The sequence below is a fragment of the Mesoplodon bidens genome, assembly GCF_964165515.1.
Source record: "Mesoplodon bidens genome assembly, chromosome: 6".
Lineage (NCBI taxonomy): Eukaryota > Metazoa > Chordata > Mammalia > Artiodactyla > Ziphiidae > Mesoplodon > Mesoplodon bidens.
This window is the reverse complement of record NC_138162.1, coordinates 78,158,939-78,172,919: the sequence shown is the minus strand read 5'-3', so window position 1 is coordinate 78,172,919 and position 13,981 is coordinate 78,158,939. Positions and strand designations below refer to the sequence as shown.

Sequence of the window (13,981 nt, the reverse complement as noted above, 5' to 3'; positions counted from 1 at the left end):
GAGAGGGAGGAGGGTCAGGACACCCTCTCCCTCATCAATATTTACAATAGCCAGGGCATGGAAGCAACCTAAGTGTCCATCGACAGATGAATGGATAAAGAAGATGTGGCACATAGATACAATGGAATATTACTCAGCCATAAAAAGAAACGAAATTGAGTTATTTGTAGTGAGGTGGATGGACCTGAAGTCTGTCATACAGAGTGTAGTAAGTCAGAAAGAGAAAAACAAATACCGTATGCTAACACATATATATGGAATCTAAAGAATAAATATGGTTATGAAGAATCTAGGGGCAGGACAGGAATAAAGACGCAGACCTTCTAGAGAACAGACTTGAGGACACGGGGAGGGGGAAGGGTAAGCTGGGACAAAGTGAGAGAGTGGCATGGACATATACACACTACCAAACATAAAATAGATAGCTAGTGGGAAGCAGCCTCATAGCACAGGGAGATCAGCTCGGTGCTTTGTGTCCACCTAGAGGGGTGGGATAGGGAGGATGGGAGGGAGGGAGACGCAACAGGGAAGAGATATGGGGATATATGTGTATGTATAACTGATTCACTTTGTTATAAAGCAGAAACTAACACACCATTGTAAAGCAATTATACTCTCATAAAGATGTTTTAAAAAAAAAAAAAAAAGCAAGCATACTTGCACTAAGCAGCCCTCAGTCAAAGTCTGAAGCCAGCTGGTGAACAAACAGCCCAGCCCCTGCCTCCAACTTGGGTGGGAAAACTCTGAGGCACGTGTTTCATACCATTGACCAGCATTTCTTGGGGGGATTAAGTTCTGGTCTCCCATTGTAGAGTTTCCTTGTATTTCCCAAACCAACTACTTGAACTCAAAACCTGATCTTGGGGTCTGCTACCCAAATTACCATCTCCCCCAGCCTCCACCCCGCAACTACTGCTGTTTCCTTCACCAGACAAAAGCACGGTTGACAGAAGCAGTAAAGTCAGGGATGGATAGAAGGTTATGCTGCACTTCTCTAACCAGCAGAGGCTGAACACGCTGCTCATGAAGCAGGACTACCATGCAGACTCGGGAAGTCTCAGGTTGGAGGGTAGAAGGTGCCCCAAAGAGACCTGCTGAGGGTACAAAACTTTACATAAGTCCCCCGTTTTATCCTACAAATTCGTGTGAGGTTTGCACCCTGCAGCATGATCTGCCCTGTGTTTTAAACACCCACCACCCACTCTGAGTACGATGGATTTTGCAGAAAGATGGATAACGCATTTTCCTTGGGGCTTCATGCATGTCATGCTGCTATTTGAGAGGGAATGGCCTTGAATGCTCTAGAACTGCTCTCTGGATTAGGTCAGAAGTCAGAGTGATGCTTCTACACCGCAGTTTTAGGTGCTTTCTCCAGAACATTTACTGAACGGCCCTCAGAATCATGCTACTGCCCTACAAAGAAAAACACAGTAAGAAATGGACCTCCAAGATCCTCCTTGCAAGTAAGTGGTCATGATTGCAAGAGGCAAAATGAGACCCCACAGAATAAAAAGAATGGGGGAGGCGAGAGAATTCTGGGACAACTCCCCCCCTTCCTCCATGTAGAGTGGACACTATGCTCACTCATGTTTGTCCTTCCTATTCTGATATTCTTCCCTTTCCTCATTTGCCTAGCACCATTTTTTTCTTCCTTATACTACACATATATTGTAGGCAGCCTTAAATCCTCCCTAGGACAAAGCTGAAAATGAACTAAAAAGGTGTGGGGCAGACACTGGTGGTCCACTGGGCACCACTGGGACATTCTAGGGAACAGAGGTCCTTCTTCCTGCCCGCACCACCTAACGCATCACAAAGAAGTGCTCGAGCCAGATGACAGCCCAGCTCCTGATCAAAAGCCTCCTCTCCTCCCTTCCTTGAGTTTGCAAAAGGGCGCATTCCTGTATTTAAAGAACACAAGCAAACTAAACCATCATATATTTAACCTGTTTTTTTCTTCCATCCACAAAAGGTGGCTTTTATTTATGAAATATGCAGATCTGAGTCAGTGCCTTGAAGCCTGCTCAATTCAAGGTAATGTACTGAATGGTATATAAATTACGGCACCAAATTGACAGATACAACCAAGGATAAATTTATAATGTAACTCAGTTATGAATAAGCTGAATTACCAACTCTGCTAAACACATGCTTATCATCTTTGTGTGAATTTATATTACAAAAAGCCCTTAATGGAACCAAGACTCTTCTCCTTTCCTAAATTCAGGGTACTTTTGATTCACACAAACCTAAATTCCTAGGCTGTTTTTTAAAAATTCTAAATATATTTTAGCCTTTAAGAGTGAATGCAGGGCCTCCCTGGTGGCGCAGTGGTTGAGAGTCCGCCTGCCGATGCAGGGGATACGGGTTCGTGCCCCGGTCCGGGAGGATCCCATATGCCGCGGAGCAGCTGGGCCCGTGAGCCATGGCCGCTGAGCCTGCGCATCCGGAGCCTGTGCTCCGCAACGGGAGAGGCCCGTACAGTGAGAGGCCCACGTACCGCAAAAAAAAAAAAAAAAAAAAAAAAAGAGTGAATGCAGGTGTATAAACTGATGCAACTTTTCTAGGAAGCAATCTGGCAGTAAACATCAAGAGTCTCAAAAATGTTCCTCTGCTTTTACTCAGTAATTCCATTTCTGAGTACCTACCTGAAGAAGAGGACTGGAATGCTGATCATTGATATACAAACATGGATTATATACAAAAAGGTGCATCTCATGTAAAAAGAAGCAAAAAATAGGAAATAATTCAAACGGCCAACACTAGCAGAACTATCTACTTATGCTGCAGTGGTCACAGCATATATTATTATTCTGCAGTTATTAGCAATGATGTTGCGTGAGTTTTACCTACCTGAAACGTTCAAACAGAAAAAGCAGGAAAGAGAACTGCACAGTGTACACCCAGCTATTACACACATGGACATCCACAAATATATAATTGGAGGAAATGCACCAAAATTATCTGAGGGATGGGGCTATAAGTAACTTTTATTTTCTTTTTCATATGTCTCTAATTTTCCAATGTTCAGCGATGAGCATGTCCTCACTTTTATGATCAGTAACTGAAATAAAAGCTGCCCTTAAAAGTCGGAAGTAGTGTAGAAATCCACCACAAAGCACCTTGATTACAATGTCCTCCTTTTTATTAAATTATAAAACTGACTGCAGTCAATACACACAATTTTGGGAATGTGTTTTTCTCAAGTATCTGCTTTCGTGGAACACATGGTTTTAAACAGACAGACAAAATACTTCTATACCAACTTCTTGGTCTTCAAGCTATTTAGCACTGGTAGCTAAACTACCAAGTATAGCTATTATATATACAGTCAGAATTTATGGAAAATATTACAAAGACAAATGTCTTGAAAAGATGACACAGTGCAGAGAAAACCATAGCTCTTAAACTGGTATAAAAATTTAGTCAAAATGTTTTAGTCCATTATGGCTTTGCATAATGCTTCAAAAGAAGAAAATTTAAGACACTTCTCATCAAAGGCACTTACAGAGTTGTAATAAACTACTTCTTTGAATTCAGTTTGAGTCACACAGTATTTTTATTTATTTTTTTCACATTCTGTCTCTCACTGAAACGGTCCTGGAAGGCAGCTATTAATGAGGAAAAATAGTTATCATTTCTTAATATATATGTTAAAAATACGCAAACAGAATTAATACAGATTTTGGTCCACTGAAGCAGGTAACAGTATCAGATGGTAGTGTTTCTCTTAATTCTGAGCCAAAAGCCATAAGCTCCCCAGACTCAGGCCCCTGGGCTCCCCAGGAAGTGCCCCTACATCTCCACAGTGCATCAAAACTGCAAAGAACCATCCTCCCACAGCTGGTGGGAGTGCTGCTCTGAGGGGGCGGCAGCGGGGCACACAAGAGTTAATCCTCGGGCATCTATAATTCTGTGTCCCGGTATTGGGAATGCTGGCCGTAATAACCGCGTTTTGAGTGTTCCGACAGCTGCTGTCGGTATTCTTCCTCCTCGGCGTCACTGCCATAACTTCCTCTGGGATCCTGATAAAGTCTGGCAGGACCTTTCTGCGGCTCGGGGGGCCTGGAACTAACAAAGTGAGAGGATTACATGAAGCCGAAAGCTCGGGCCTCCCCGCCCGTGATGCATGCAGTGGTCAACTGCCCAGGATGGCTGGCTCACCTGAGTCGCACTCCGCTGACAAGCCAGGGCCCTCCTGGCCCGGCTCCAGGTTCCCAGAGTGGTAGGAGTGAGGACGGGAATAACAAGGCCAATGCCCACTTGAGCACCGAGTGGGGAAGCCAGCCACGTGCTCCCTGACCTAAGAACTCTTCAGCCGGATGTGGGTGCCTTCTTAAGCTCACTGGCTAAAAGCTCACAAGCAGAGCAAGCTCTTTGCCAGTTTCAGTCAATTATACCAAATCCCCTCTGTTGCCAGGGGCCACCTGGTAGGCTGTGCCACAGTTCAACTGGCAAAGAAGAAATGTGCCTCTAGTTTTCTGTTGCGTTAAAACTAGACTCTAGTTTCCAGTCAGAATGGCTGCAAGAAAATGTGATTTTTTTTCTTTTGTTTCCTATTCTCAGAAGCAGGAAATGATCCAGCATAAAACCTCAACAGGAAGACACTGTGATAGTTACTAGTGCTTATGTAGCACTTTAAACATAAAGCATCTTACCAACACAGGTCGATTGATGTCACCTTCCCTTCAGACCACAGCTCAGAACAAGTGGCCTGACTTTGCTAGGTGACGCAAAGGAATTAAGGAGCTTGGCTAAGAGCTAGAAAATACTGGCAATGAAACAATTGGCATCTAAGCCCCAGGAATTTTGCTCATGTGCTATCCTAACATAATTTAACACATCTGTGCTCCAATGGGTCTAATGGGACTGACTTGGAATGTCAATGATTACACTCTGTCAGTTTTAGCACACAATCAACACTACCATAAAATTTTGACTCTATGATCTTTACAATTAATTTGACTGAATAAGCAAACGGTTGACCAGGAAAAAAAAAAATCTCGTTACTTTGAAATGTAGGTGAAAAAAATTCTTAGGCATCCAAGTCCTAGACAAGCCCCTTTTTTAGACCTATACCTTCCGAGCAGCTCTTACCTTGTGTACTGGGGTGGGCCAGGCTCCGGCTTGTGTGTTTTAATTGGAACTGCATAGATATCAGGATGCTTCTGAGCAATTTCAATCTGTGGTGATAAAGAAAAAAAAGAGGGAAGGGATGAATGACTACACAGTCAGCTTGCTCATTTCCTGCTGGTTCCATTTTCCAATCCAATTTCAAGGAGAAGAGGAAAATAGAAGCAAATTTCTAGTTTCTAGGGTTGTACATGATGCCTAGTGGTATATGTCAAATAGGAAAAATGTTTAAAACTAATGAAATTCTGCCGCATGCTACGATATGGTTGAACGTTCAGGACACTGTGCTATGTGAAATAAGCCAGTCACATAAAGACAAATACTGTATGATTCCACTTATATGAGGCTCCTAAGCTGTCAAATTCACGGAGATGGACAGTAGAATGGTGGTTAAGGGACTGGGGAAGGAGGTGATGGGGGTCATTAATACTGACATATACAGAGCTTCAGCTGGGAAGAATGACAAAGTTCTGGAGACGAATGGTGGAGGTAGTTCACAGCAATGTGAATATACTGAATGCCCCTGAACACTTACAAATGGTTAAAATGGTAAGTTTTATGTATACTTTACCACCAAAAAAAAAAGAAAGGAAAGAAAAAAGAGGTCTCTTGCCTTCTGAGATGGCCCACACTCTGTCTGTGGAGTGTGTTTCTCCCAGGGCCACTCTTGCCTGTTGAGATGAACAGTGTCCTGTCTATGGAATGTGTACCTCTAAATAAATCCACTTCTTATCTATCACTTTATCTCTCACTGAATTCTTTCTGAGATGAGACATAAAGAACCTGAGCTGGGGCTTCCCCGTGGCTCTGGGAAGATCCCACATGCCATGGAGCGGCTGGGCCCGTGAGCCATGGCCGCTGAGCCTGCATGTCCGGAGCCTGTGCTCCACAACGGGAGAGGCCACAACGGTGAGAGGCCCGCGTACCGCAAAAAAAATAAATAAATAAATAAATAAAATAACCTGAGCTTTGCTCAGTGCTTTGTGACCACCTCGAGGGGTGGGATAGGGAGGGTGGGAGGGAGATGCAAGAGGGAGGAGATACGGGGATGTATGTATATGTATAGCTGATTCACTTTGTCATACAGCAGAAACCAACACACCATTGTAAAGCAATTATACTCCAATAAAGATGTTAAAAAAAAAAAAAAATGAGCTTCAGTAAGTCTTGACACCAGGAACTAAGGTCCCCAGCCAGGTGGAGGATGGAATGATGATGTTGACCCTCCTGACTTCAATCAGCTAAAGCTTGGACTCTGTCAAGCTCTGCCCCAATTCTATGCTGAATTCTCTGCTCAAGCCCCCTGATGAATATGCACATACCCTTAGTTTAAAACCTCCCCAGTTTTGCAGTTTGGGAGGCGCTACTTTGGGAGAAAATCCCCAGTATTCTCCTTACTTACAGTGAGTAATAAATCCTTCCTTCTCCCACCCCCGCCACCAAAAACACAAAAAAGAAAACCAGAAAAAGGCTCAGAAGCACTGCCACTGTTGTGACAAACTTAAATGAAAAAAACTCCCATAACCACTGGGCAGAATATGCTTAAATTCTTCTCTGGCTTCTGAAAGGCTTTTGTGCACATGGCACAAAAATTCAAACAGTATCAAAAAGGACAATCTACAGGCCTTTCAATTTTAGCACCCAAGGTGTGCATAGTTTCTATGGCAAATCTGGGAGCAAATTAAAACTCAGTTATAAACTGTTTTAACAAAAAACAATTTCAAAGAGGCCACTGATTCTCTTGTCACACTTCCCCATTCTAGAACCTGATGAAAAGTTCTGAAGTATGAAGGGCCTACACTGTTCGCCTACAACATTAGGTTTTCTTGACTGGAAGAAAAAGGGATGCACTGATAGCTGGCCATCTGGAAATGACACACATACAGGATGTGCCTTTGTATCACGCGTGTGAACATCCTCTCATGTTTGTGGCAGGGGCAAAAGGACTGCAAATCATTATACTGCAATGAAACTTCTTGAAAATTCTTACTGATGACACGCTAAGATGACCTAGTGATTGAAAAAGAATTACCCTTGCATTCTGCGCTTCTTGGAGCTCTTGCATTCTCTGTAATCTCGCCTTGTGATCCATCTTCTCAAATATTTTTACTTTGCCCAGGACAGACTTGGGGGCGCTGTCCTGCTCCTCACTGCCTTCTCCCCCCTCCTCACTCTCTGGGGGAGGGATGGGAGTGGACGGCTTCAGTATAGGCCGTCCAAAGGCGGGTTTTGCTGCAATAGGAGGTGGACATCCTTTGGTAGATGTCCCGGGAATTTCATTACCGGCAACAGCTGAGGGGTTTGACTTGTATTCATAGGATCTAGAGAAGTCAAAGGATTCTTCTTTGTTTTGGGTTTTGGCCTGCAGAGAGCAATGACATAGTTTTAACCGTGAGCTTTCGGTTTATTTTCAAATCTCTATTAGTGATTTAATACACTCTATTTCCTGATCAGTTTCCAAAGGTAGTCAACAAACTCCATTCCGAAAAGGAATCAAATACAACAAGGCACACGGCCACTGATCTGGCATCCGGAGCCCTACCTCACTCCCTACAGAAGAGAATTAAGTGCTCAGGAAAGCAAGAGGGTGCTGGGGACGTGCTAGGAGGCCCGCAAGTGCTAGAGGTGGATCAGACCTCACTTTGTACTAGAGGAGATCAGAATTTTGGAGAAAACCTCAGAACAAGTCAGGCTTCAGGATGGAATAGTGGCTCCCGAGTTCACACCACACGGAGGGTGCGTGCCCTGGCCTGGAGGTCCAGCCAGAGGTGCAGGAGACTGGGGTGGGGAGCAGGGAGGGAGCATATCATGCTGATGGCCACTTTTTCTTCACACTTCCATCCTAGGCCTGCTTGTCAATTTTCACTGATCTATTTTAGGAGGTCACCAATTACTTCTGAAAGCTCAGTCAATTATTACTTTCCTCTTATCTGAAGTATTGAGTTAGAGAGAGAAATTTTATTGGGTTATAAGGAAAAGCCTATAGTCATAGCTTTGATTCACAGAGGGGTAAACTGTCGTAGGACATACACCCACGTGTCCTCACATTGATTCTGTTCTGGACAATGATTTATTTAAAAAATAAATTAAATGGTCCCCATAATGAGATGCATTGTCAACAATGGTGGTGATTGTTTTCTTTAGCAAGTCACCAGGAAGGATTTTTCAGGTGCATCTAAATCAGATTGTGGGCAGAAAAATTTAATTGGACAGAAGAAGAAAAACAGATTCTAAGACAGGTGATTCTGGGCATGCAGTATTTATCAAACTTTTATTCTTTCTACATAAATAAACAAATAAAACAAAAGGAAACAAACACTAATAGTACTAAAGTTATACGTTCTTCTAAAACTGCCTTTCCATTCTACTTTTTCACCTTTTCCTAATTTTTGGTTTCACCCAAAAGGCCAAAAGATAGGCTCTAAGAGAGAACCTGGTGAGTCAAAAACATAATCCAATGCCATATTATTGTGTGTGCTTCTCCCTGGCTATGCGAGGAGTTCCGGGGGCACGTGCTTCCTTCTCCTTCCCATCCTGGGCTTCCCAGCCACGTACCTGGGGCGGCTCTGGCTTGAATGCCGGGGGCGGGCTATTGTCCCTAAGTTGATCTCTGCTAGCAGCCCTCCTCATCTGAGCTCCTGGCTCTGGGCTAGGTTTCCTTATGCTCTACAAGACATAAAGGTTCATTCATAACAAGAACATCCCAGCAGAAAGAAGAGAGCACTGGTCTGCTTTGCTGGAGTTCTTCGAACTTGTGGGAATTCAGACGTTAAGGTTCATAACTTGCATAAGTTGAGCTACTGACCCAGTGCTTCTTTACTGAAAAGGCAGATACCAGGCATATTCTCCCATTAGCAAGTGCTTAAGATACATTTTTCCAAAACTAGCTGCATCTCTCCCTTTAAAGTACGAAAACAAAAGGTCTTCCTAAAGTCTAAAATCTCTTTTATCACTAACAGCTGTTAACATTTTAAAGCATTAGCTCAGCTGTATCTGCAGACATTCATGAGTTAATGTATTCTTTACAACTTGTCCAGCAGTATATACTAATTTGTCATGGTGAGTTGTTCCTCCTTTCAACTTGTATTTTTGGTACTTATACTTCGTAAAGAATAAAATCATTCATTGAAATGAGCTAAACTGCTAAAGAGAAGTCCACAGTAATAATTATCCACATACATGGAGCATCTTGTCTACAAAGGTAATTATCCCAATGTTCTCTGAGGTATAATTAATAACCGCTCTGATCCTTAGTGCTGGCAATGTGATTCCTAGGATCACAGAAGCTGTCTATTCGCTGGTCAGTGGATGCATAGTACATGAGATCAGACATATAATTAATCAGCGAACTCAATTAAAAAAATTGAAATACAAGAGAGAAGGAAACTGATGGGGAAACAGGAGTTTTTGCAAGATTAGAAAGGTTAAAGGTAGGGTGGAGAAGAAAAAGCACGGATACCTAAGAGTACAGAGAGAGACCTAATCAAAGGTTACAAGTAAATATAACAATACTGTATTTAAAAATAATGTCCCACTTGTAATTTGGACAGTGGGCCCGATATCATGACGTCATGCCCGACAGCATCTGTGTGATGAGTGCTGGTCACTCAACCTCTCCCAGAGCTTAGTTCCTGTCCCACTCCCCCATGGACCACATCCACAATCATACAGGCACTGGCTTGGAATGAGAGGCTCCCTAGACATCATCCGCTCCAACCCTTAGGAATACCTGCCACATCACCCTGAATAAACAGCTGGCCAGAGGAATTCAAGTGAAACGCCAGAACCTCCTTTTCCTGCCCAGGGCTGGGCAGCCCATGGCCTCCTCGCCTCACCTCCTCGTGCTGCACCGGCTCCGAGGAGCGGGTGATGGAAGACACCAGTGGCTCCTCAGCTGGCTCATCCAGCTCATTGTCAGTGTAGGCACCTCCTTCGCCGTCGGTGTCTTCAAAGTCACTGATGAGGCGGCTGTCGCAACTCAGATAGTCCGCGCCCATGGCGGTTAAGTAGGACATGCGGTCTTCGGGGTCATCATCCATCCCTTCCATCTAGAGGAATTTGTTTTGGAGGGTCAGTGGGATCTGACATGGCCCCTGGGAGTGAGGACTCAAGAAAACTCCCAAGGGCACAGCCAAGTGACTGAAACCTTGACTTGTTCTAGAAAGGGAAGTCACCTTTATCTTCCTGGAATCACTTGGCTTTAAATTACTATGTTAATTTTTTGTGCAGAAACTCAGATTAGAAACCCTCCGCCCTATCTCTCCTTGCCACCATCCATCCTATATACCACTACTGAGCCAGGCTTCCTCAGACTGTTGCACTTTTCTTCCAGAATTTGGCTCTCCTCCAGCTGTCTCTGTTGTATTTGTCTCCTAGCAATAGTGCATGCTACCTTGAGCTGTACACCTCTCCGCTCATCCATGAGATTCTCAAATCCTTGAGGGCAGAAGCTATGTCCTGTTCAACTTGTTCTCACCACAGAGGCTAGCACAAAGCCATAGTGGGTATAAGCACTCAGTAGATGCTACTAGATACTCTGACTAAACACGCAGTTCCTGAAGGGCAAGACTAGGCTCAACCATCTAATTGGTAATGGAGGCACTTCCGCAACAAAAATCGTACCTCTAACGTCTCACAAACTACCTCAATTCAGCTGGACCACAGAACACCAGCACCAAAGGCTCCTAGAACCACAGGGAATTCTATAGTTTCTTTGTTTCCTCCCTGAAGTAGGGCTGCGTGTAAACTGCCTCCACAGATGAGACGCGAGCCAAAGTTAGGCGCCTATACAAGTACCCAATGCTCTCCCATCACCTACTCAAATCCCTAGGACACATTCTCTGCCAAACTTCTTTCTAAGCCAATGATTCAAACTCCATTAGCTTTTCTTCTTTCTATTAATTTTTAACCATGTTCTCCACATAGCTCAACCTCACCTCTCCACTCTGGGTTTCCCAAGTCCTTCATAATAAGCTGTGGAGCTAAACACAAGGTCTTGTAAGCTCTGATTAGTGTGCTTGGAACAAAACACTAGTTACTACGTTAAAAGCAAAAGGGAAGTGAATGTAGGGCTGCATATATCCCATTCTGCTTTTCTTGTAAAGGTCCCTTCATTTTATTACTTTTTCAGAGAATTTATAAATTTTCGAACTACTGATGCACATGTTGGGATCACTTGAAATGGGCATGGTTTTACTACATTCACTACCCTCTGGAGAAAAAACTCAGAACGCGGACTCTCACCTCATAGCAGAGTATCTGTGCCACATACCTTTCCTTCGGAGACCCAAACTGCTTCTCCTTGCTGATGCTGAATCGTGTCCTTCAGGCTGCCAAACCAGCTATCGTTGGCTGAATTTAGGTTGATTGTAGCTATAGAAATGCAAACCAAAAGGTGTGCCTCAATTTCCAGAGAAATTTTTATTAGAAATCCCATTGGACATAATTTATCCTAACTTTCATATTTAAGTTAAAACTTTGGCAGATGAAAGAGAAAGTGTTTACAAATATTTGAACACTAAATCCCTTTAGTCGAATTAAAACTATTACCATCTTCGGGCTTCCCTGGTGGCGCAGTGGTTAAGAATCCTCCTGCCAATGCAGGGGGACACGGGTTTGAGCCCTGGTCCAGGAAGATACCACATGCCGCGGTGCAGCTAAGCCCTTGCACCACAACTACTGAGCCTGCGAGCCACAACTGCTGAGCCCGTGCACCTAGAGCCCGTGCTCCGCGACAAGAGAAGCCACCGCAATGAGAAGCCCGCGTACCGCAACAAAGAGTAGCCCCCGCGTGCCGCAACTAGAGAAAGCCCGTGCACAGCAATGAAGACACAACACAGCCAAAAATAAAAATAAATAAAATAAAGCTATATTTAAAAAAAACCTATTACCATCTGGCTGTTGGAGTTTACATTACAGGTGGATGTTATAAAGCTAAAAATGGATTAATTTCTTTAAAGAATGTCTATTTTTCAGAAAAGCTACCTTTAAAAATTTTGTTGTTTTTATTTTGGCTGTGCCATATGGCTTTAGGGATCTCAGTTCCCCAACCAGGGACTGAAGCCAGGCCACGGCAGTGAAAGCGCCAAATACGAACCACTAGACTACCAGGAAACTCCCAAATATGTTTTTAAACAGTGTGTTTTCAGGGGCAAAGATAACACATCTGAACCAAATATAAATGTGCTGTATTTTAAAGATCAATACATAGACAGGAACATTATAAGTGAGAAAAACATATACCAAGGTACATGTTATCTCCAATAAAAAACTAAAGATAACATTTAAATGAATATCATTTTGATAGGATTAAACATTTTAGAATATAGACATAGATTAACCAAACTCTACAGGTGTGTATTTACAGAACATACATTTTCTATTCAGAACAAAGTATATCTTATGTAATGGCACTTACTATGATTGACCAAGCAGTTTTCCAAATACCTTACATGGATTAGCTCATTTCATGCTTAAACAAACCTCACAAGGTGGGTATTGCTATTATCCTTGTTTTACAGGTGAGAAAATGAAGCACAGTAGTGAAAGTAACTAGCCCAAGGCCTCGCACCAAGGCAGTGGAAAAGCCTGGATGCAAACTCAGAAGTTTGCTTTTAGAGTCTATGGTCTTGGCCACTGCATGACAAACATGAATTTAGAGCACCGGTATAAAATACCAACCAAGTAAAACACATGTGATCGTTCTTCAGCAATATGAATTCATGGACCTAATGGGGATAAACCAGATAATCAAAATTGGGCCTAGCGCTCCCCTGGTGGCGCAGTGGTTGAGAGTCCGCCTGCTGATGCAGAGGACACGGGTTCGTGCCCCGGTCCGGGAAGGTCCCACATGCCGTGGAGCGGCTGGGCCCGTGAGCCATGGCTGCTGAGCCTGCACGCCTGGAGCCTGTGTTCCGCAACTGGAGAGGCCACAACAGTGAGAGGCCCGCGTACCACACACACAAAAAAAGGGGGCCTAAAATGAACAAACTGAAGGTAAAGTAGGATTTTAAAAAACTGTATCACCATGGCCTGTTATTAAGGGGTATTGCACTATGTGGCACCCAAAAGAAAATTGGAACTTGTTGATAAAAGTTGTTCGGCAGCCTGTCCCACCTATCCTGAAGTCTGCATAATTCTTTGTAAAGAGCCAAAAAGAACCAGTAAGCAAATTTTGTAAGCAATTATGCTTCAGGTTTTCTTCCTAGTAACGTATAGCATTCTTTCATTTAAAGAGTCCTAACACTGACCTTGGAAAATCCTGAATGAGCTTACAGTTTCCTTGGTTATTAATTATTTATAGCATTAGAATAAACTGATACCTTGGACAACTCAAGGAAAATTAACCTTGATTCCTTGGATTTCTGTATCCTTATCATGGTATTTTAAAAAGATTATTGTCCTCTTGGTAACAGAAGTGAGATCGGGCACCCTATAGACAAAATGAGTGATTTGCACTAAGTGTATACAGAACATTCAGCTGCCTTTTAAAGCTTTATGTTGGAGCTGTCTGAGATGAGTACAGTTTGTATTTATCATGGGGAAAACCTAAAGGTAAAAGGGGCATTTGTGAAATGCAGAAAATATGTTCATGCCCCCTGATAAAATGAAAAAAGTCAGAAACCTCTTATTGAAACCACATTGAGTCAAGTATATGAAAAAAAAAAAAGAACTTTACAGTAACTAATTTCCTAAGCCCCATAAAAATGTAATTTCCGGGCCTCCCTGGTGGCGCAGTGGTTGGGAGTCCGCCTGCCGATGCAGGGGATGCGGGTTCGTGCCCCGGTCTGGGAGGATCCCATGTGCCGCGGAGCGGCTGGGCCCGTGAGCCGTGGCCGCTGAGCCTGCG

The 13,981-nt window shown here is 43.4% G+C and overlaps 1 protein-coding gene across 5 annotated transcripts in view; it reads right to left on the bottom strand.

Annotated features, from left to right (window-relative positions):
• Positions 1 to 3,123: 3,123 nt before the first annotated feature.
• Positions 3,124 to 13,981, bottom strand: part of TJP2 (tight junction protein 2) — a 134,346-nt gene continuing 123,488 nt past the window's right edge. For 4 of the 5 annotated variants that reach the window (XM_081238176.1, XM_081238175.1, XM_081238177.1 and 1 more), the window contains 6 exons: positions 11,405 to 11,505; positions 9,969 to 10,181; positions 8,689 to 8,799; positions 7,166 to 7,495; positions 5,098 to 5,183; positions 3,124 to 4,071 (listed from right to left, as the gene is read on the bottom strand). In XM_081238176.1, coding sequence (XP_081094302.1) covers positions 3,906 to 4,071; positions 5,098 to 5,183; positions 7,166 to 7,495; positions 8,689 to 8,799; positions 9,969 to 10,181; positions 11,405 to 11,505 — 1,007 coding nt within the window. In that variant the 3' untranslated portion in view covers positions 3,124 to 3,905. The remainder of the gene's footprint in view (positions 4,072 to 5,097; positions 5,184 to 7,165; positions 7,496 to 8,688; positions 8,800 to 9,968; positions 10,182 to 11,404; positions 11,506 to 13,981) is intronic. The other variant, XM_081238174.1, reaches the window with a different exon arrangement.